The 23096-nt window shown below is 36.5% G+C and overlaps 1 protein-coding gene across 1 annotated transcript in view; it reads left to right on the top strand.

Annotated features, from left to right (window-relative positions):
• The first annotated feature begins 2053 nt into the window (after nucleotides 1-2053).
• The window catches only part of mboat2b (membrane bound O-acyltransferase domain containing 2b), a 61285-nt gene continuing 40242 nt past the window's right edge, over nucleotides 2054-23096 (top strand). Inside the window, exon 1 of the mRNA XM_007235243.4 lies at nucleotides 2054-2203. Coding sequence (XP_007235305.1) covers nucleotides 2120-2203 — 84 coding nt within the window. The 5' untranslated portion in view covers nucleotides 2054-2119. The remainder of the gene's footprint in view (nucleotides 2204-23096) is intronic.

Genomic DNA, 23096 nt, shown 5'->3' with positions numbered 1-23096 from the left:
AGTTGATCATGTTTACATCAGGGGATTGTGGAGGACAAATTATTTTTTTGTTTACAATGTAATTCCATATGCGTCCCTTAATTGTTTTCATTTCTCATATTAAATCACTATTAAATCTACCATATAAAAACACATTGAATGAGAAGGTGTGTCCAAACTTTTAAATGGTATAGTATGTATCCGTATATATATGAATATGTATGTGCATATATGTTTATGGTGTATATAGCACTGATTTAACAAACCAGGTTTTATGATGTAACTATAACTGTATAATGGTGTAATAATAACCATAAAAATACAATAATCCTAAGAGGACATCTTCAGATATTATTTAATGAACATAAAGTGAAATAAATCCTTTTTTGTAGTATTTTATTTGTATGTATTATAATATTAGCAATTAAAGACTTACTTCCCAAATACCCCCACCATTATGCATGCAATACCACAATGAGGATATTAAAACAGTAAATAGTAAAACAGACTAAAATACTCTATTGTAATATTCAGACAATTTATATAGTACTTTGTTGAAGAATCTCTGACAGTGATTACAGCTTCCAGTATACTTTGGTATGATGCCACATGGTTTGCACACCTAGGTTTGTGTGTTTTTTGATATTCTTCTCTGCAGATCCTTTCAAGATCTATCAGGTTGGGTGGGCAGCTATTATTAGGTCTCTCAAGAGATGTTTGTTGCCACCACCATGCTTCACTGTGGGGATGGTATTGGGCAGGTAATGAGCAGTGCCTGCTTCCTACTTATATGACACAATGTTAAATCTTGGTTTCATCAAATAAGAATATCTTGTTGCTCACAGTTTACGAGTCGTTTAGTTGCTTTTGGCCTTTCATGTGTCCTTGAGAACAAGATGCTGTCTGGCCACTCTGCCATGGGTGCTGCACCAATGGTTAAACATCTAAAGGTTTCCTTTATCTGCATTTAGGATGGATGGAGCTCAGTCAGAGTGACCATTGGGTTCTTGGTCACCTCACTTACTAAGGGAATTCTTCTTCAATTAGCCTTCCCCAAATTATGTCTCTGAGCATCTCTTTTCTTCTTATTGCCTGTTTTTTTTTTTTTGCTCTAATATGCATTGATAGATGTGAGACCTAATGTAGACAGGGGTGTGTCTTTCTACATTCTGCACAATTAATTCTGTTCAATATTCAACCCCAAAACCATGGTCCATGTGTTATTCTGCATACAGTTTTATCCTCCTTTCAGAGAAGGCCTGCAGTTTGTAATTATAAAAATACAAAGTGGATATGGTTGTTTTGTTTAATATAAGTTAAATATATAAGTTGCCACCAAAAAAATAGGTCACACACTCTAATATTTCCTTGGACCGCCTTTAGCTTGGATTGCTGCACGCATTCGATTTGGCATATTTTCAACAAGATTCTGCAATGTTACAAGATTTATTTCAATCCAGTATTGCATTCGTTTTTCACCAAAGATTCACAATGGGGTTAAGGTCTGGACTCTGTGGTGAACAATCCATGTGTGAAAATGATGATCTCATGCTCCCTGAACCACTCTTTCATAATTTCAGCTGAATCCTGACATTGTCATCTTGGAATATGCCCATGCCATCAGGGAAAAAAATACATTAATGGAATAACCTGGTCTATATTCAGGAAATACAGGGAATCAGCTGACCTCATTCTTTCAGCACATACTGTTGCTGAACCTAAACCTGACCAACTGCAGCAAGTGTAGATCATTTGATAAGTTAAATCCAGGTTGTGACTTTTTTTACTACAATAAACTGCGTTTAATGCTTGAAATGTATTTCAAACTTTATCATGCGAGTTTAATAACATTATTAATATTATATAATGAGTTATTTTTAGGGGAGTTCATTGATAATTGTGATTATTTCGTCATTTTTTTCTAGTGTTTTCTACGAGCCTGTTCACCTTGGTTGTAATGCTGTAATGCCTCTGTCTGGCGGTAGTGGGCAGCAGCGAGCCGAACAGCAGCAGCAGCTGCTGTGTGTGTGTGTGTGTGTGTGTTGGATGTGTTGGAGGGGGGGCGACTCGGGGCGGTTTGGGTGCCACTGTCACTGAGGAGCACAGCAGCAGCAGCAGCACGGAGAACTAGCTCTGAATCATGGCCACCGACGCAATATCGGCTTGTACCGGATCCAGCTTACTCCAGCCGATCAGCGAAATCATCAACCTGCCGCTGGACCAGGTAAACCGGCCCCGCGGCTTCAGATTGTGGACAGTCCGTTAGAATGGGAAGAAAAACCTCCCAACCTCCCAAAACCTCCTTTTTCTTGTTCTAATTCTCCGTTCCACCTTAAACGGTGCAGCAGGAACGTTACGGTGCCTCCGCCGCCACACTGTAACTGCTGCACCATTTAAGGTGGAACGGAAAATTCGAACAAGAAGAAGGAGGCGGCTGATGAACCAACTTCAGCCTCATAGCTAGATAAAGAGAGGCTGTGAGAGGCTGGCTGCCTGACTGTGGCGTCGAGCTAGGAGTTAGTGTTTCTATTGTTTAATTCCAGGCGCTGTTTAGAGCTGTCTGTGTGTCTGTGTGTTTTTATCTAGTGGCTCCTTTTCATATTGCTGGGCTTTAGCTAGGATGGAGGGATGGATAGAGAGAGAGAAAGAGAGGAAGAGATGACTGTGTCCAGTTTTACATGCAGCGATTGATATTCAGAGATTTCCAAATGTATTTAGTGTTCATATAACCCAGGTTCTGGATGGCCCTGTCTGTATATTTCTCGTTTCAGTGAGGAGAATTCGCACGCAGTAATCAGATGATCTCAAAATGTCAGTTTTCGTTGCGTTTAGCGAGTCTCCAGATTTTTTGCCTTAGACCATTTTAGTAATCAGAGCTGTAGCTTGCTGCTGGGTGGGGGGCCGACCTGTGTTTTGGTGCTATAAAAGAAAATCTAGGCCCTCTATCCCTCTACCACGTTAACCTTGTGATATTCTGCCCTGTTTTATTGTATATTTTACTAATAATTCCAATAGTACGTATGTTTAAGCCTTTCAGACCTGAATTTTGTGCCAGTGATGGAAAAATGTAAATAATATTAATGCTGTTTTCTATCTGGAATGTACAAAAAGGAAGACTAATATTATAATATGAAATCTATATCTATATTAACATTAAATCCAGTTAACTAAAATAAGTAACTGTTTTGTATGTCTACTACCTATTATGTATATTTTAATTTGCCTTTTTTTCTCTAGTGCTGTTTTTTTTTCAACTTTTTCATTGGCTCTTTTATAGTCTATTGTGACTGACAACAAGGCTCAATTAATGTTTATGTTCAACAAAACATTTGAAAAAATAGGAAAATACATGATGATATCCATTGTAATGGACGCAGAGTCTGAAAGGGTTAAATACTAATATATTAGCATGTGTGCTTGTCATCAGCCCGAAACTAGCTAGGCTAACCTATGTGTTTCAGTGGCAATTACCTTGCTCTCATACGTATGTGCTGAGACATTTCTTCAGACTAAAATGACTAACCAATACAGATCCTGCACTCAGTTTTCAGTTCCACTGCACACTAGGCCCTACCAGGGCCTAGTGATGCACCTATTTGGAATTTTTGGCTAGATGCTAATGTGCTGTCCGTGCCAATGCTGATACATACACACGAAATTAAATAAAACACAGAAATCTGGCCTAAATTTATCAGAAGTAGCATCACAGATGTGTGTGCATTTGATTTGTAGATTATTTCAAAAGCAGTGAAGTAAACAGCATGCAGATAATGGACCAGCATGCCCTTCTCTTCTCCTCTATAATACAAATATTTGCTAATTTAATGTGTCATCAAATCTACTGTATTTAAAACATCCTTAAAATCCAGCTAAATGATGCTCACAACAACTGCGCTTGTCATTTTGTGACCTTTTATATATATATATATATATATATATATATATATATATATATATATATATATATATATATATATATATATATATATATATATATATATGCTGATATGATACCATATGATGCTTGTTCATTCATTCTGGTATTATTTGTATGTATTCCAATTTAGCAATAAAAGACTTACAGCCCAAATATGCCCCCCTCCCATCATTCTGCCACCACCATGCTTCACTTTTGGAATGGTACTAGGCAGGTAGTGAGCAGTGCCTGGTTTCCCACAGACATGATTCTTAGAATTAGATATTAGATAGAAGGCCAAAACCTTTAATCTTGGTTTCATCAAACCAGAGAATCTTGTTTCTCACAGACTAAGAGTCCTCCAGGTGCTTTTTTGCTTACTCAAGATGGCCTTCCATGTGTCCTTGAGGACAAGCATCTGTCTGGATGCTCTACCATGAAGAGGAAAAGTCTTCTTCCTTTTTTTAGAATTATGGAGGCCACATTGCTTTGGGAACTTTCAGTGCAGCAGATTTGTTCTAGAGCCTTCTGCAAATCCTGTCTTTGAATTTTACAAGTAGCACTCTCCTCCTTATTGCATTTTTTTAGCTCTAATATGCATTGTTATATGCGAGACGTAATATAGACAGGGGTGTATCTTTCCAAATCATGTACAATCAGCTAAATTCTCAATGAACATCAAACATCAAATCAGACATTTTCAAAATCTAGCTAAATGATGGTCACACATTTGCAAATGCTCATAATTTTGTAAGCTCTTATATCTGTTAGGGGTGTATTAGTTGTATGTCTGGCTGCATTTTGGCTTTCCTGTGGAAACAATAAACAATAAACGGTAACAGGGGGATCAACAAGACACAAAACATATGTAAATACTGTAAGTAAATCGTACACGTGACTGTTTCATAGGCAGTTGTACTAATCCCTTAGCTCTGTACTGTATTTAAAAATGTTCTGTCTCTGTTTGCACTTCATTCATAGTCTTAATATGACTGGTTATGATTATGCGTAGTTAAATTTCAAGAGATTTAGGAGAAAAAAACACAAACCCTAGGCTTAATATGACTAATATTAATATGGTTGTATGGTTAATATGACTAAACCATTAATATGGTTGTAGTTTGCACTTATTGTTTGCACTATATAAGACCTAGAAAAGTTTTATTTTTATTTTTTATTCTTATTCTTATTTCTTTTTCTTATAAAATCAATGTGTGAGAGAAACCAGTCTGTTAAATTTGCGTTATATGATTTTGTCAAATAAAACTTTAGTTTTCAAGCCATTTTATATTTTTGACGTTTTCTTTAAATTTTATTTTTAAGTCTCGTCTCGTTCTCGTGAACCCATTATCGGGTCTCGTATCGTCTCGTGATATTAGTGTCTCGTCACACCCCTAATATCTATGCTGATATGATAATTGTTGTAGGTCTTATTTACACACACTTTTATTTTTTCCTCACAGCTTTGTTATTGGTTAGCTGTGGCTTTAACCTGAGAGCAGTGCGAAACAAGACAACAGGAACAGAGGTCATGAGATCAGACTGTTGAGTATTATTGGATACCATCATCTACTCCTTTTACTGCTGCTCATATAAACACTGAACTGAAAGTGTGTGAGCAGTCTCTTTAAAAGACATTAGAAGCAGCTTAAAAAAATTACATGGTCTGGGCCTAGACATATGAAGCTTCTCATAGTATGAGTGCTGATTCAGGGTCTGTTTGGGACAGTAAAGGTATCATAGTGAATATAAAAGCAGACCAATTCCAGCTCTGATGTTCTAAGCAACAATAATCATGCATGGAACTTCCTCTTCGTAAGATCTTATATGGCTACTGTATAACTGTAGCAGTAATGTAAATTCACAGTATTTTTGCTTCTTTAGGATGTATGCTCTGTTTATTGTGAATAATGTAGGGGTGAACAGACAACAAAAGCAAGCTCTGATTAAATTTGGCCGTTTTGGAGTGATGTGATGTTGTGATGCAACAGATTATTAGATGAAGGCTTCTTGCTGAATTTGTGCTTCATTTTGTAGATGTGCCAAGCTGAAGCTAACAGGTAGGCTGTAATGTGATCAGCAGGTCTTCAGCTTACAGTGATCCCTCTCTTTCACTCTTGTCTATCTCTCTCTCTCTGACACTGCAGACACTGTACAACTTTTTCACACTTGTTGATGTCTGGAACTGGCTCTCCCCCCAGGATTAATATAGTCTTTTTAACCTTTATTTTGATTCCAATAGGAGATGGTATAATTCTGTTTACATTTTACAGTCATATTTACGGTGTTTGGCAGATGTTCTCCTAAAGAGTTATAGACAGATTACAATTAGTATTAGATGTCTTGCCCAAGGACTCATAGCACTTAACTAGCATTGCATGATGTTCTTTCTCAGGGGGAATCAAACCCCAGTCTGCCACACAGAGGATTATATTCAGTACTCTATTCCATTAACAGCGCATTTATTTATTTTTTATTACAGCTCCTTTCACTGTCTAAAAAAAGCAGGATTGAAGTAAATAGCAGAAATGAACAGACTGGGGCTGAAATTAAAATTCTACATATGTAGTGATATTGATATAGAGCAAGCACTGACAATTGAATTAAATGTATCACTATTTTGTTTATGTACACATGTCTGTATGAGCAGGTTACTGGCTTCAGGAAAAAGATTTAATACATGCATAGAGAATTTTTGTTTATAATTCTTTATGTATTTCAAAACTGATTCCAGTATACAGTAAAAAAATAATAAACCAGGTGATGGTTGTTGATATGATTTAATATTTAATATGTAAAGAGTATGTGTGTAATAAAACTTTCTTTCTAGTTACAGGCTTGTATGTATATTTAAAGATGACTTTAATATATCTTTAGTATAAGCCTCTACCTAATGTATGGCAGGAGATTCTTATATCAAGAGTTGTTCATAGAATTGCATAGTGGTTTTCTCAAATATTTAGAAAAGAAATTGTATGAACTACACTACATAATGTATTACAAACAGTGTATTACATACAACATGTACTAAATGGAACAATAAAGTTTTTTTTTATTATTATGGTGAACATCAGTGCAAATGATCACAGCCGTGATGGCTGACAAGACAAACTTGAAGCATTGGGAGTCTCACATAAAATTGGATATTGATATATCCCTGCATATATGGCGATTGAACATATTCAGGGGCAGATATATTTTGTCTATAACAAGAATTACATAAATCTAAGTTTTTTTTATTTTGTTGTTTATACTTAATTTTGTCTCAGTGGTATTAAGAAATGCTGTTCATTTATTTCTCCATACCTGCAGTTAGTCTGATAGATACACAGTTATCTATTTATTTACAAATAGTAACAAATAAATACTGACATTTTACCACTTATACTTATAATACAATAATAATACAATAAGTTTATTGTATTGTATATAATATAAAATAGTTTTTAGTCATACCGCTCAGCCTTCAGCCAGGCAGTGGAGTGATTCACCTTGAGATGTTTGAAAACAATGTAAGCATCAGGCATTGGTAGCTAGATGTAGATCTGTAGATGGAAAAACTGTTTTTTGTTCCCATTACTAGGGCCCAAGCAACCGAGATGCAAAGTTCCATAATTTTGGATGTAGGTTTAAGGGTATCATCACCAGGCACCGCTAATAACATTGACCATTGCTAGACTAGTGTGATGTTCCTCTGCTGCTGTGCTGTGGGTGTATGTGGTAATAATGTGGTCCCAGAGCATCACTCCTGAAGGTCTGTGCCTTTTTAATAATTCCTCTGTGGTTCTGAAACAGAAGGATTTAAAGGCTCCTCCAGGGTCCTGATAGAGATTGTTATGAGCACTGGGGTATTGCTGATGGATGAAGTGGGAGGAGCCTTCTTGCTGTCTCTTGTGGAAGGAGCCAGTCTCCGAGCTCTTTCCTAATTACCCGAGGGAGAACATTACTCTAGAGGAACACATGAAGGAATCAGGACAGGGAGAACTGCAGTTTAACGTTCATCCAGTTGTTACTTTACTAGACCTGACTGGGCTTAGGGATGACCTTGAAAAGGATCCAAACAGATACACAATTCTCTCTCTTTTTTGTGTTACCAAACAAATCTAATGCTTCTGTCTAAACAGAGGCAATAGGGTTTATTGTACTTGTCCGTGGGTAAGTTCCTCTAAAGAACATATAAATTAATGTTTGTGTACAGCACACAGTACAGTTACAGTTACGGGTTTGGTACATGGTACATGGTAGACAAGGATAAATGATACAAAAGGGCAGGTTCTACCAGGAAACCATAATGTGGCATTCCTTTTGGACTTTGAAGTTCTACTCTGAAAGCGTTCCGAATACAAGATGGCTGCACCAATATATTAGTGTCAAATTAAATCAGTCTTACTCAATGTCTTGACGAATTTCAATGTGTGGATACATTCTCATAGCATTAGCAACTAAAATGGCTAACAATGCTAATGTGGCACAATGCTAATTAATGATATTTCATGATATTTCAGGGTATTTTCACGATAACGATACTCTTGGCGATATGACAAAACACTTAATAAAAAAAAATATTTAAAGAAAACACTACTGCAACAAAATAAAAATTACATTTTATTATCAAATACAATATGATATGGCACACCCCTAACTGAGATAGGGCTGCCACGATTAGTCGACTAGTCACGATTATGTCGACTATTAAAATAGTCGACGACTAATTTAATAGTCGATTAGTCGTTTTTTTTTTTTCTTTGTTTTTCTCTCCAAACTGCTGCGACTGCCTTTCTGTCCTGGACGCACATGCGCAGTAGTGGAAACCGGGGTAGGTAGTGGACGACATCTCAGGACATTATACAGACAGGCTCTGGTTTCATGGCTACCCCGCTACAGTACTCAAAAGTGTGGGATCACCAAGAAAATAAAAGTGAAACGCGTGCAATGCAATATCTGCAATGAAGAACTTGCCTTCCTCGGCAGCACAACCGCGATGCACGAGCACCTGAAAAGGAGGCATGTTGTGGCTGATTAAATGTCGAAGAAGCTAAATTGCTATTTAGCTGCTAAAATTAGCGTAAACAGAGCGTTAACTTAGTACTTAACTTACTCATCTTGATAGCTTTAAAACAGAGGTCACTAATAGGCGGACCGCGATCCGGATCCGGACCCAGACGTTGTCACAAATGCCGTCCCAAACCGATAAACTACAGAGAAGGATTTCATTCTGACAGTGGCTTCTGTTTTCAGTGCTTTTCGGTGCAGTAAACTCACAGATCAGTCATGTGTGGTGTAAAATCACCAAACGCTCTCCTCTGCCAATCAGATCTGTGCAGACCGCTGCCCTGTGTACGGTAATGTACACAATATCTGGACAGAGAGGCATTTTTTATTAATATACTTTTTTTTCATAATAGTTCAAACAACCTCACGGTTGAGATGTTTCATAAATGCCAGTGCCTTATCCTTATTTTACACAGTTGTTTACACTTTATGCTAAACAGTAAAATAATTGTCTGTTACAACAAGCTGCATATTTCATTAAAGGTTTAATGAACTATGATTTTAATTGTTTTTATTTTTAGTTAGCATATAGCTGAAATCTAATGTTGGTTGTATAATAGCAGCTGCATTCTATTGTGATAAACTGTGTTTTATATTCAATTAACGTATGATCCGATTAGTCGACTAATCATAAAAAATAATCGGTGATTAGTCGACTATAAAAATAATCGTTTGTGGCAGCCCTAAACTGAGATATTAAAAAATACAAGAATATTATCAGATTTGTAACAGAAGGCAATGATCCAGAATGTCGTGACACTAATAATGCACTCCATATATCTCCATATATCCAGAATTGAAGTAAAACCAATTATACTGGACAGACATAATCTGTCTCTAGCAAATGTATATTGGAAAATGAGAACCATGTGAATTTTCTTTAGCTAAAAACAGCAAAAAAACGTAGTAGTACCCTGATGTGATAATTAGGGGTGGGTGATATAACATGATATTTTAGGGGTCTTGTTTCATATTGTGTGTGTAATATTTAAATGTACTGTTTAATTTACTACAGGGTGCAGGAGCTGCCTCAGAAAGAACTATACAATGATAAGAACAAACTAAACCTTATTAGTAGTGGGCAGTGTTAGTAGTATTAATATTACTGCTATTAGTAGAATGCTTTACACTACATTTTGAAACACTGACCTCACTATTGCAGTCAGATCCTTACAGCAGACATGATAAACACTCCTCTAACTCATCCTAAAGAAGCTTCATAACTCCAGAGAGTGCAGTTTCCCTGCTTCACTACTTTGTTTTATTAAAAAAAATATATATACTATTTTCTTTGTTCAAAACCAGGTGATCTAGGTATGATGTAGACTTCTTTTTATATTCACTCCTCTCTACATCTGTGACTACGTGTTTCTGATTTTTGGTACTTTGTCTAAGAAATACATGCCTGTACTCGTATAAATTTCTGCAGCTGCTCACTGAGTCTAGAATGAGTGCACACAGTACTGAAGAGTGGTGTTTGTCCTCAGACATAAATAATTGAGTCTCTTCTGTATTGCTGTGAGAAAGCACTTAGTGCTCAAGAGGTATTTAATCACCAGGAACTTCTCAACTTTTATTTTTTTGTATTGTGCCCAAGGACAGATGTGTCCTAAACAAAAGGGGGATTCGTGGATTATGTGGGGCAGCAGTTTCTGCAGATGGACCCTACTGAGCTGTGTGTGCTGAGACTCTGTGGTCCACAGAACTGACCTGGTCTTATAAAATGCTCAACTGGATTGCTTGGGCTGCGTTATCTGTTTTAAATCTGGAAAAATGAATCTAGGAAGAGGAGGAGGAGCAATCTGGGTGATATAATAACTAGTCATTTGCTGCATGCCGACCATTAAGACTTTTTAATATCTATACAACCTAGTTTTTATTACCTTAATCAGTTATAATTCATACGTGAAGAGCAGCTATCTATTTACATTTAATACAATTACAACAAGTATATATTTTTTCAAATGATGTAAAAGATACAGTTATCATTTGCTACACAGTTAACATTGTTGTTTGTCTGCATTGCTTTTTGTTTTGAAAAACAAAGATATATAAATAATTAAAAAGATGAGGAGAACAAAACAACTGATGCTAATATGCTAATGCTAATTAAGCTGTAAACAAATCTTCATGTGTATCTGTGTTCATTCTAATGAACCCTTTATTGTTCAGACAGTAATGAGAGATTTAACATATTTAACAGAATGTAATTTGATATTGGATTGTTAAATGGTATTGTAACAACTCACCATCAGTCAGTGATGCAACATCAAAGAAGGAACAGGATGTGTATCTAACATTTACGCAGCCTCATGATCTCTCACACACACAGTGTAAATATCCGTTAGGTCTCCCTGATGTGTATATTTTTACATGGTACACTAATTAACATGCCATGTAAGATACACTGTATGTATTTAATATCTTATAGGGTTTAGTTACCTGTATAATTCAGCTTACTATTTAGTGTAATTGGTTTGTTGAAACATGCTGTTTCTAATAATAGTGGTAGATTATTTGATGGTAGTGTTGGTAAGAAAAAAGCAAAATGCATTTGAATTTGACAATTTATGTTTTTTCTTCTATATAAATTAAAATATTTGATACTGTAACAAAGGATGGTGCATTGTTTGCCTGGCTTCAGTGCAGAGCTGGGCAAAATGACAACGATTTAATGTATGGTTATCTAAAGTTATCTAAATTCCTATTACTTTGTACTTCATTATTGTAAGTCGCTTTGGAAAAAAAGCGTCTGCCAAATGAAATGTAATGTAATGTAATGTAATGTAATCTCGATACATTTGATATTGTGATAAATGATGCACATCTCTAAGCATATTACAGACTGGATGAATAAAAATCACTGTTTAAATAACTAGGGATTAATAAGCGTTTTTAAGAATCTCTAACCACTAATGCATTTTGAGTGTGATAGATATTTTGTCAATATTGACATTTCTTTAAATATTGTGGTAGACTTTTTTACCGTATAATCCAGCCCTACTTCAGCATACAAAATACTTAATAATGGAAAAAACAAACGACTACAGAGGTCACACAAAGGCATGTGTTCTTTTTCTATTGCGTTTTTTAAGCCCCTGTATCTCACAAACTAATAAATAAACAAGTCCCCTCTGGACTCAGTGGCACTTTTCTGTGATTTCTTGAAGAGACTGCAAATCTGAGATGTTCAGTTGAGTTCTGATGTTTATTGATTTGAGGTGACATTGCTTGTTAGAGATTCAGGGAAAGAACACTAGACCTGATATTAGTGAATGCTGGAGATTGCGAGTAATTTCTCAGTGTCATCGAGGTTCTTCCATTTTGTGCACTGATGCTGCTTGACGTGTGAATGCAGCAGTCTCAGTCTCTTTGACTACGCTTTGCTTACCACCATTGAACAACAATAAATCTGAGCCAATTACACTCGACACTTAGACTTGCTAGCATGGAAAAAGACACAGTAAACCCTAGAGAGCAGGAAACACCATGAGGCTCATCATTCCAGATGTAATGATGTGTTGTGATGTTTCCAGCAAAGTTGTTTCGCTTTAGTGTGTCTTTCTTTCTAGGTGCTTTTGCAAGTAGTCCCTTATCTAGTGAAATCTGAGTAAATACATAGCCTGTGCCAAGTATATATAGCAAGCTTCAGACAATTTATACACAGCCAGACCAAAGTGGTGCCTTATTAGGAAGTTGCCTTCTTTTTTTTTTGCTTATTGGCTTCCACTACGTTTGGTCAAGTGAAGTTCAAGCTTTGAGCCACCCCAAAGGAAGCACTGTACATGTGCATTTCTGGACAAGTTAAGCTACGCCTATCACGATAACTGCTTTCGTTTGGATGATGTATTGTCAGAGAAATAACTGCGACAAAGGATGTTATTACAGATGGAAATGGAAATATGGACCCAATCCTATTTCACCCCTTGGCCCTAGCACTTAGCCCCACCCCTTTGTTTTGCTTATGCACGTCTAGAGATAGGGTGTCCTGAATCTTGTTAGGCTAGAGGGGTAGGGGGAAGTGTTAATGAGTACATGACCCTTCAAATGGAGATTCTTCAAAGGCACACTCAAAACAGAGGGCTGAGAATCACTGATAAGATGGCAGCACATTTTTTCTTTTTTAAAAAGGATGATAACTACTGTATTACCATAGTTTAATGAGAAGTTTCAATGTTTTATGATCATTGTCTTTAAAAATAGTAGCTTGTCTCAGTAGTTAGCTAGCGACCTAGCTAGCTTATGTCCTGTACCCCCTGAAATGGTGCAACAGACTGCAGATGCTACAGCATTTAAGGTGGACTGGAATAATAAATAAAAATTAAAGTTATTTTAACCCCATCCCAGATTAATTAAAGAGTGGACAATAATAATTAATTGCTCCACCACCTGCCCCCTTTTTGAATCCATACAATGTTCTAAAGTTGACTAGTTAACCAGCAGCTAGGTTACTGAACTTTATTGCCCCTCTGCTATATATCTGTATCAGGTTTATGAATGGTTATTCCAAATCTCAAAGGGGAGGATTTCACCCATTTCTCTTTTAACTCTGTTCCAATGTAAAGGGTTACACTTAAAAAGGAGTGGTACAGGTACAAAAGTGAAATGAGAATGAGCCATAACATCAATAAAGAAACCAAACCCTTATGGAATGCAATATAAAAGAACATTATTAATAATATTTATACTGATATATTCTACAAAAAAATATGAAAGGCATAAGCTAAAAGACACAGAACCATTACTGGGTGTAAAAAAACATAGAGACTGAGATTAGTAATATTACTAGATTTTACACAAATGTAATTGGGGTTATGCTGCATTACACAGTTTTTATTAATGCGTTCCTAACTGCTTCACCTGTTACATAGTCTGGTATGCCAAGCCCAGAGTAGTGATGATGCTGAGTCTATCCCCTTATTACATGTTGGTGGATTATCACAATTATTTTGAAATTGTTCATTTAAATGATAAAATGCTACATAATATTGCTTTAACATCACTCAAAAATATTCCATACGCACTATCTGGGTTGAGATCTGGTGACTGTGAAGGTCATAGCATGTGATTTATGTCATATTCACCCTCCTCAGATCATTTATTGAGCCCCTGTGCTCTGTGATGGGTGCACTGTCACACTGGAAGAGACCACTCCCATAAGGGGAATAATGTTTCTACATGGGATGAAGGTGATCCATCACAATCACTTTATATTGATCTTCAGTGAGCCTTCTCGCTATGAAAACAGGTGGATGCTCACTATACTGAAGAAATTCTCCACACAACAGCAACTAAATAACTAAATTAACTAACTAAATATTTGCACTAAATAATAACTAAATAAAGTTAGTGTAAATAGTAACCTCAGATTTATTGAGTATATTCTTTAGTATTCTATACAGTGTAATGATGGGCAATCTGATAACAATTTATTACATTTCTGTAGAACAGTGGCTGCATTTGTTTTACAACACTGAATTATAAAATGTGGTTTAGCATGTAATGAGGGATTTCTGCACTGCAGCTCACACTGAAAGCCTGGATAAGTTGGATTTACTAATATTTTGAAAAAGTTAGTTGCCTTGAAACTTTTGAGTAGTGTGGACTGAAAACTTGACTTTTAGTTTTAAATCCTAAATTGTAAGTTAAGTTCATTGATGTTTTTTGTTATATCACTTGCTTTTCACAATAAATATACTTTGAATGTTATGGTCAGGTAAATAACAGATTTGTACTTAGTCTTCTTTTTGATTTCCTTTATTTAAAGTATAGATTTGAAAATTCTATTCAAGTTCTATTATATATATATTTTTTTCTTATTTTTTGCATGACTGGGCTTTAATATAGGTTTGTAAGTTTCTGTACTGTTAGGAGTACATATAATATAAAACACCAAGGCTTTAAATTAAGGCTTTGATTAGTATTGGGTTTACTTTGTCCCACAAAATTAAACAGTATATGAAGAAATCAGACTTCATTAGCAGAAAAACAGCTAAAGAATTTAATCAATAGACCTTAATAAGAGATACGCCAACAACTTTAACACAACTTCTTCACAAAATATTATAAATATTTTTAATAGTTCCATAAACACTTTAAATGGACATAGAATACACAATGTTTAAGTATTTAAACAGATATTTCTCAAAAGCTCTATTGCATAAGTAAGACTCAAGTTTAATATAAATTTACTATATGTTATTCCTTAAGCCATTACAGGCATTACAGTATTAAAATCAGCCACAATTCTTTCTCCAGTCAGAAAATACATTCAAATCATCCTTTAAGCTACAGTATCATATCATTTTAAAGGGCTGTAGTTACTGCTCTATTTTGCTCTGGTAAAAACACTCATACAGTAGAAAGGGCAGCAGGAGCTGTTCTGATTTCTCTCCAGGCAGAACAGCTCTAGACCAGCACTTGACTCCACACAGCTGCGTGTGCTTCTCTGATGGTGCTGTTCTGCACGGTGCTCCGCAGTGCCCTCTAGCAGTGTGGCGGTACGAAAGAAACACATACCAGGTCTAGTTCCCCCCGCGGTATACCGAATGAACCGGTATTTCTCGTCAGGCTTAAACCTATCTCGAGGGAAGAAAAAACAGTTGAGTGTCGCGCTCTCGCGAGATCTCGTGCCACGAGATCTCGTCACACCCCTACTAATTATACGTAATACTTAATTTATCTGTAACACCCCTCTCTGTATCTAGTTGTGGACAGACTGAGGTTGCTCGTAGAGTCTTATCACGTTCCTGCATACACATATTCTCAGTCACCTGAGGAACATCTGTTCTTTAGTTTTTCCTTGTGTAGGACACTATATCAGCATCAGGGTAATTGAATTACTGTTGCTATTAAATCACTGGCTAGTTTAGCAGGCTTTGTGACAGGAGCTTCTGCTGTACTGTATTTGTGCCCCAATAATGAACCTACTTTCAGAGTTGCTTAGGTCTTTCTTCCTTGTCAATCAATGTCTGCTGTGTTTGCTCGGTACTCCTACACATTTCTCAGAGCCTGGTACACTGTTCACTGCTTAAATACAGTATATTATACAGAACACCTGACAGGAAGCATCTGTACTTCTTATATTCAGAGTTTTTTTTTTTGAAATAGCATGAGTGTATACAGACTTCATTTGCTAAAATGAAAGGTTTTTATCACCAGTTATTACCTGCTGACCCTGTTAATGTATGTGGCCATGCCATCAGGGTTTTATTGCCGCTCCCTGAATGTGAGCAGAGGCTAAGTGAAGAGGTCATTGTGTTTTATTTGAAAGCCTGGAGCAGTGCGGGGGTGGGCTTCTTTGCTCTGAAGGTTGCAGGAGCTGTAAGGATTGAGAACATGATCAGTCAGGCTGAGCGTGTCACATGTGATGGCTGGGAAGATTGATGATTCCTCGCGCTGGCTTTAATTCTGCACCATAACCACCTCTTTTATTTTTAGGAGGACCGTGTCCTAGCAACACGCTTCTCCAGGATTCCCTCAGCTAGTCGAGCCTAGTGAGCTCCAGCTCTTCCCTTGTTGATGTGAAGCTGTAGACTGTAGGGCCTTTTTTCCACTAAGCTGCATGCGATGCGAGTCTTACAGCTGATGGGGAATGCTCTTTTTTAATTGTGTTGTTCAGTTTGTATTAGACATTTAGTATTGCAACATTTCTCATCTGATATATATATCAATTTTTGGATTTTTTTTTTCAAATTAAAATAAAAGGGAATCATAGCGTGCTTTTAAATCTACCTTTTGAGCCAAATGAAAATAGCAGGTGTGAAAGGTGCCGCAAACCATGACCTGGATGGAAGGACCAAAATCTGGACTAACCAGAAAAGGTGGTCTCGGGCCAGATCTACTGAATCATCATTCAGTTCATTTGCATATGTGTCAGACATTTGAACCAATTACAGTAAGTTGAGGCAGGCTGTCCTCAGCCTTTAAACAATACAGAAGAAAAGGTAAGGTACGCTGGTGTTTTGACCCTCTCTCTCTCTCTCTCTCGCTCTCTTGCTCGCGCTCTCTTGCTCGCGCTCTCTCTCGTGCTGTGGATGTGGGACTGAATATATATAATTGGGACTTGATTGATGAAGTTGTCTGTTCATTAGTGTGGTAATGTACACTGTGTATGAGATTTTGGCGAGTATGAGTCCATAAGCATGATATCTGGCCCAATACCAGTTTCGGTATTCATGCATCCCCAATAATAATATTCTTGGTGATATGACGATACCCTGAGTTTCAGGAATACTTTATATAAATAAAGAGAAGTAAGAAAAAACTACTATAATACTACTGCAGTACTAAGTGCAGAATATATACTGCAAATAATCAAGTATACAAAAAGTACCCCACATTTAGATTCACAGTAAACAGCAAAACCAATAAAGATATGCTGCATTTAAGACAGAATACACCTATTTATTACAGTATGAATTCCTTTTTATCATTTAAAAAATGATTACGATATTATTGTGTACAATTTGGTATTACACATCCCCAGTAAACATCATGACCTACAGTTCTTATCCTCCCCACTATAAAGAGAATCTCAGTCAGTAAAAATCTCTGTAATTAACCGTTTCACACCAAACCACTCTGAATGACAGTAAATTGTCGAGTGTGCTTTGTGTGAGAACCCTGTTGACTAATAAAAGTTGATATTCTCCACCAAATACTGGAACATTACAAGAGCAGCTGCAGAACTCATGTTGGCAGACCCTGTTTTTACAAGCCGTAAGAAGCATTCTAGCTGAGCACTCGACAGTAGGCCATGTTGTGAGACTGAATAGGCCCTGTGGTTGTCAGCCAGTGCTCCATGCTGCACTGTGTCTGTGTCACAATCCAATGACATTTTATGGGCCACTTCCCTTTGTTTAAGCATTTATTATTTAAAAGGTTAAACTCTTGTCGTTTTTAACAACTTTGAAGCTTCATTTTCTGTTCTGCTTGTACTGTGGTGCTTGTGTTGATGGTCAGAGTAAAGCTGTTGTGGCAGTGTGTTGTAAATTTTTGAAGGGTTTGCTTACACAAGAAATACTAATACAGCAGTTCAGGTAGTGGGAAAAATGCCAAGATATCCTGAAACCACAGCTATATTGATTTTACTACTGTCTGAATATTTGCTGACCTGTCCAAGTCCAATGTATACTGCTATTCATTAGAGTAAGAAACAATTACTTTTTTCTTCTGAACTGTAATTTATTTGTTATAATTTTGCATTGCCCTGTAAATGTACAGTCCTAGATGTTAATGTATTTTGGCACGGCAGTTTGTTTTCCTGTCTTACATAAGACATGTGATTATGTTCTTTAGAGACTGGCAGCTGTGTTTTTTATTTAGATCTGATCAAATGATTAGATTAGACTGCTACATTTTTAAGTGACTACTATTTTTTTCATTATATATGTGCCATAAAATGGCTAGAATGCCTAGCCTATACTATACTACAATATTAGATTTTACATGTAGACTAATCTAGGAGTATTGATTTTATTAATGTGCAAAATGTATTGAACATAGCAAATTCGCAGATTTTGAAATATGTGTGCTTATTGGCTCAGAGATGCAGATCAGTCTGATAGTGTGATAGAGAGCTAGTTCAGGTGAACGAATGTTTAGATGTGGTCTTTGTGTGGTAAACCAATGAGAATGTGCAATTCCAGAAATTTGACTTCAGTACTATTAAAATGTCATCAAAATATAGGAAAAATAAATAAAAAAAACCTTTCTTGCATAGTAATAAACTAAACACAAAAAAATGCTGGTCAAAAAATGCAATGTGCAATAATTTTGTTGGATATCTCAATATCATTGAGAAACAAGATATATACAGATCCTAAATCAGTTTAAGCTCCTACAAGCTTGTACTAATTTTTTTCTCAAGTTAAGTCGTTGTTTGGTGTGTGTATTCATTATGGACCTCTACCTCACTTTACCTCACTCTACCTCCAGCCTTGTAATGCCAAGTGAGCAGTCTGCAGTGTGAGGAGCTCCCTCTGTTGCTATTTGATGGTAACGCAGTTAGGTTTACTGTTATTTATGATATTATCACAGCTTTTATTATCTGTTTACTTTGAAAAGTCAGGTTGCGATAAAAATACAATTTGATTTATCTTACAGCCATAATTAAGACAAAAAACAAATAAATCATGTCTGGGTTGGTTTCAGTAAGTTCCTAAAAAAACATTAATCATATTATGTACTTGTTTTTAGCACACAATGTGCATTTATCTCCATCCACACATATCATTTCAATATGCAGACCATGCTAACCAATTGACTCATATTAAGATTAAGGTGTCAATATGTGGTTGTGGTTTTTACATAAAACAACAGATGAAACAGATGATTCTTTTGTTCACCCTGCTATATTAAAAACATTAAACTGTACATAAACTGTGCAGCAAGAGCCCTCTCCAATGTCCTAGAAATGAAGCACTGCCCAGAGTCGCTCAACCAGAAAATGTGATTTACCTGCTCCCAAACTGCGTGATAACACCTTCCCTGGCTCATGCAGTATATATTCCTCTCCTGCTTGGTTCCAACCTGCTCCACCTTAAGGTCCAGGCTGTGGCTGATAGGTCAGGAGCAGTGGTCAGGTTCCTCCAATCTGACACTAGATATTGGACGTGTAACAGCCAGACACAGTCATGCAGCAGACTGTAATTAGAGGCATCAGGAACCATGAATTAAAGAGGACTGCTGGGGCAGGTGGGGGAGCTCATTCTAAGGGGGCTGGAGATAATGTACGTCTTCATAGAGTCATCATGAGAAGTGATGGCAGGTATTTGTTGTCTTATTATTCTTAAATGAATAGTTTAGCAAAAAAATCTTATTTGCCAAGATAAACACCCAGTGTCATACTTACCCCAGATCTGTTTGATCATATTGGTTTCTGATGTTTATGTCTATGTTCAAGCACTGAAGCTACAATGCTAATGTAGCTAACAGATAACGGAAGCCAACATTTACCAAGAATCTTTTCTATTAATATACTGCATTGCATTATACATACTGCTCTGGAAAAAATAAGAGACCAAGTAATAATGATGTTTTTCCTTTATTTTACCAAATTGAATATGTATGACATAGCTAATATTGCCCTGGCTTAACGAAACGCTCAGGGTTACTTAGTCTAGCACTGTCAGGCGGCATTAGTTGCTAACCGTGGCTAGCCTTAGTGGAAATCTGCAAATCTAATCTTACCATAAATAAACAGATGCGCTTTACTCACCTAAATAAACATTTTTCAGGAGAGAAAAGAATTACAGTTTTGTTTACTTAACTACAGTGAGACCTGCTGAATTAGAAGAAAAACATGGAGACATGCCTGTTTCTTACTCGTGTCGCATAATGCACTTTATAATCCATTGCCCCATATGTATTTAAATAGACCAGAAAATACACATTTATTGACAGTGCACCTTATAATCCAGTGCGCCTTACAGTCCAAAAAATACGGCATTAGAAAGGCTGTGTTGTGCTTTGTTGATATGTCTGCTCAGATGTTACAATTTTTTGTTGATCAACAAATATTTAAGAATATTTAGTTTTCTAATTGCGTTTTATTTGACAAGTAAGAAAAATACATGTAGGCTATTTATTTATGCATTGCTAAAATTGAGCAAAAATAAATAAAAAAGTGAAAAACAATCCTGTTCAGTATTTGGCCTATGGTCAAATGATTAATTTGGGTAATTTTTGGCTTCAGCCACACATTTGCAGCCTGAGTATGTATTTATTGCAGTATGTCTGTACATCACAGTCCTGTCTGTGAGTCTCCTCACGATGTAGCTGCATTTTTTTGAGATCCTGGTGCAGCAGCTCCCACACAGATATAGCAGACATGCAGTTGGCTGGAAGGACTGCTAGATCTGATGTTAGGAGCCTTTAAGCCAGCTGGGCCTAGTCTGTATATTAAGAGTCATCCCTAGGCAAGTACTCTGTCTGTTGAACTGAGTTCAGGGTTGTCTGAGTGCTGCTTTTTACTGGCCAGTGTTAAGAGGCATTCAGAAAGACTAAGGATGTAAAACCCTGTATTCAGCCACAAAGTGGTGAGTGTGTTCCTGCTGCTTTGAAAACAATAGCTTGGATTTCAGCACAGTTTTTTTGAAGCTTGTAGTGTTTTTCTTCCTGTCTTTGACTCCTGCTAGTGGTGTTTTTTCCTGAGTAGTACACATGCTAAGCTGTCAAAACACAACACAGATAAAGACAGCGGTCTCTCCGTCTCAGCACCCTTCAAAAGCAAGCAGGCTCAGATCTAACTGAGAGCTTACAAAGGGTTTAAGGGAAGGAAAAATGTGGACATCTCTGGTCAAGGTCACTGTTACAGTGAATAGCTTAGAGGGTAGAAGATCTGATAAATGTTTTGCCATTTTAAGCAAGAAAAGTTATTATTTATTTTATATATAAAATATACAGTAAGAATGGGAAGGAGCAACATGCAAAATTTGGGCATGCCAGGAGATTTGAGCCCAGACCCAATTCTGAATATTGATGCCAAATTCAAAATTTCAATTATATAAATTCAGTGAGCAGCTTTTTCTTCTAAATATTTTAAAGTTAAATCCTGATGTCACACAGCAATTTCATAACATTTTGTTCCATATATCAATTCAGAATTAGTTCTATGGAACATAAAAAATAAAGTATTTGTATTGTTCAAATGGTTGCAACAGAGCTGTAGAAGCAAAATGCACTTTTAAAAGGAGAGTTTTATCTCCAGCACTAATGAACACAGAGATGAATGAACACAGATTCACACACTGTCCTGTAGTGCTCTCAGGATGTTCAGTATGTGTAACCTAGAGACTTTATAAATTAAAATGACAAACGAAGTGCTGTAACAGCTTTCCACATCTTGTAAAATATCTGTGACACACAGTGCCCTTTACTTTTTAAAGGCGTAATCAATAATCAGATTACTTTTTCTCTGCCCTCACTGGTGATACCCTAACTTTTGCATTCTACATTATACCGCTCAGGAAAAAAAATAAGAGACCACTTAATTTTTTTTTTTTTTTTTTTATTTACCAAATTGAAAACCTCTGGAATATAATCAATAGGAAGATGGATGATCACAAACCATCAAACCAAGCTGAATTCCTTGAATATTTGCTCCAGGAGTGGCATAACGTTATCCAAAAGCAGTGTGTAAGACTGGTGGAGGAGAACATGCCAAGATGCATGAAAACTGTGAATAAAAACCAGCATATGTTGATTTCTGAACTCATAAAACTTATGAATATGAACTTGTTTTCTTTGAATTATTTGAGGTCTGAAAACTCTGCATATTTATTTTCATTTTCTGCAAATAAATGCTCTAAATGACAGTGTTTTTATTTGGAATTTGGGAGAAATGTTGTCTGTAGTTTATAGGATAAAACAACAATGTTCATTTTACTCTAACACAAACCTATAAATAGCAAAATCAGAAAAACTGATTCAGAAACTTAAATGGTCTCTTTTTTCCAGAGCTGTAAAGATAGACAGATAGTCTGTTTGAAGGTGAACTCAAGCTTTTGAACTCTGTATGAACATCCTCATTTGATTGATTTGTTTGTTTGCTTTGTTGCATTAGATTTGACCTGGTAGACTCCAGGATCGCACTGGATTTTAGAGCTTCAGACTAGCTTGCTGACAGATGGCTGCTTACATAAACCGCCTGGAGGCCTGGGTGACTTGGCCTGTTGAGCATAGCAGCTTCTTCTCCCTTCTCTTGTCTGAACCCCTTGGGTCCCAGAACGAGGCTTTTTACAATGGAGGGATCAGTGCGTTCATTCTGCCCTTAACCCATCATGCTATTAGTTATCCCAGTTATAAAGATAGCATGTTGTAATTTAATAACTGTATTCTAAATATTTTTTCAAAATACTGTCTCTTGAAATAGGTTTGAATTATCGGTTAAATCTAATAATAGATTAGATGCTGCTATATATTTATTAGTTTACTTATTAACCTGCCTATATTGGTATCATTCCAATATCACTGCAAAATGTCATGGGATATGGGGCTAGTACTATGTCCAGGCTAAAGTATAGTGCATTGACTTGTGGGATATGTTTGTGGGGCCTTATGCAGTAAATGTGGATGTGATTTTTGCCACTTGTCTGTTTTCACAGACAGCACTAGCCAGACACCGACAGTCACAATTATTACCAGC

The sequence above is a fragment of the Astyanax mexicanus genome, chromosome 1 (assembly GCF_023375975.1).
Source record: "Astyanax mexicanus isolate ESR-SI-001 chromosome 1, AstMex3_surface, whole genome shotgun sequence".
Taxonomy (NCBI): Eukaryota; Metazoa; Chordata; class Actinopteri; order Characiformes; family Acestrorhamphidae; genus Astyanax; species Astyanax mexicanus.
Note: the sequence above shows the minus strand (reverse complement) of the source record. Positions and strands in the feature narration are given on the sequence as shown.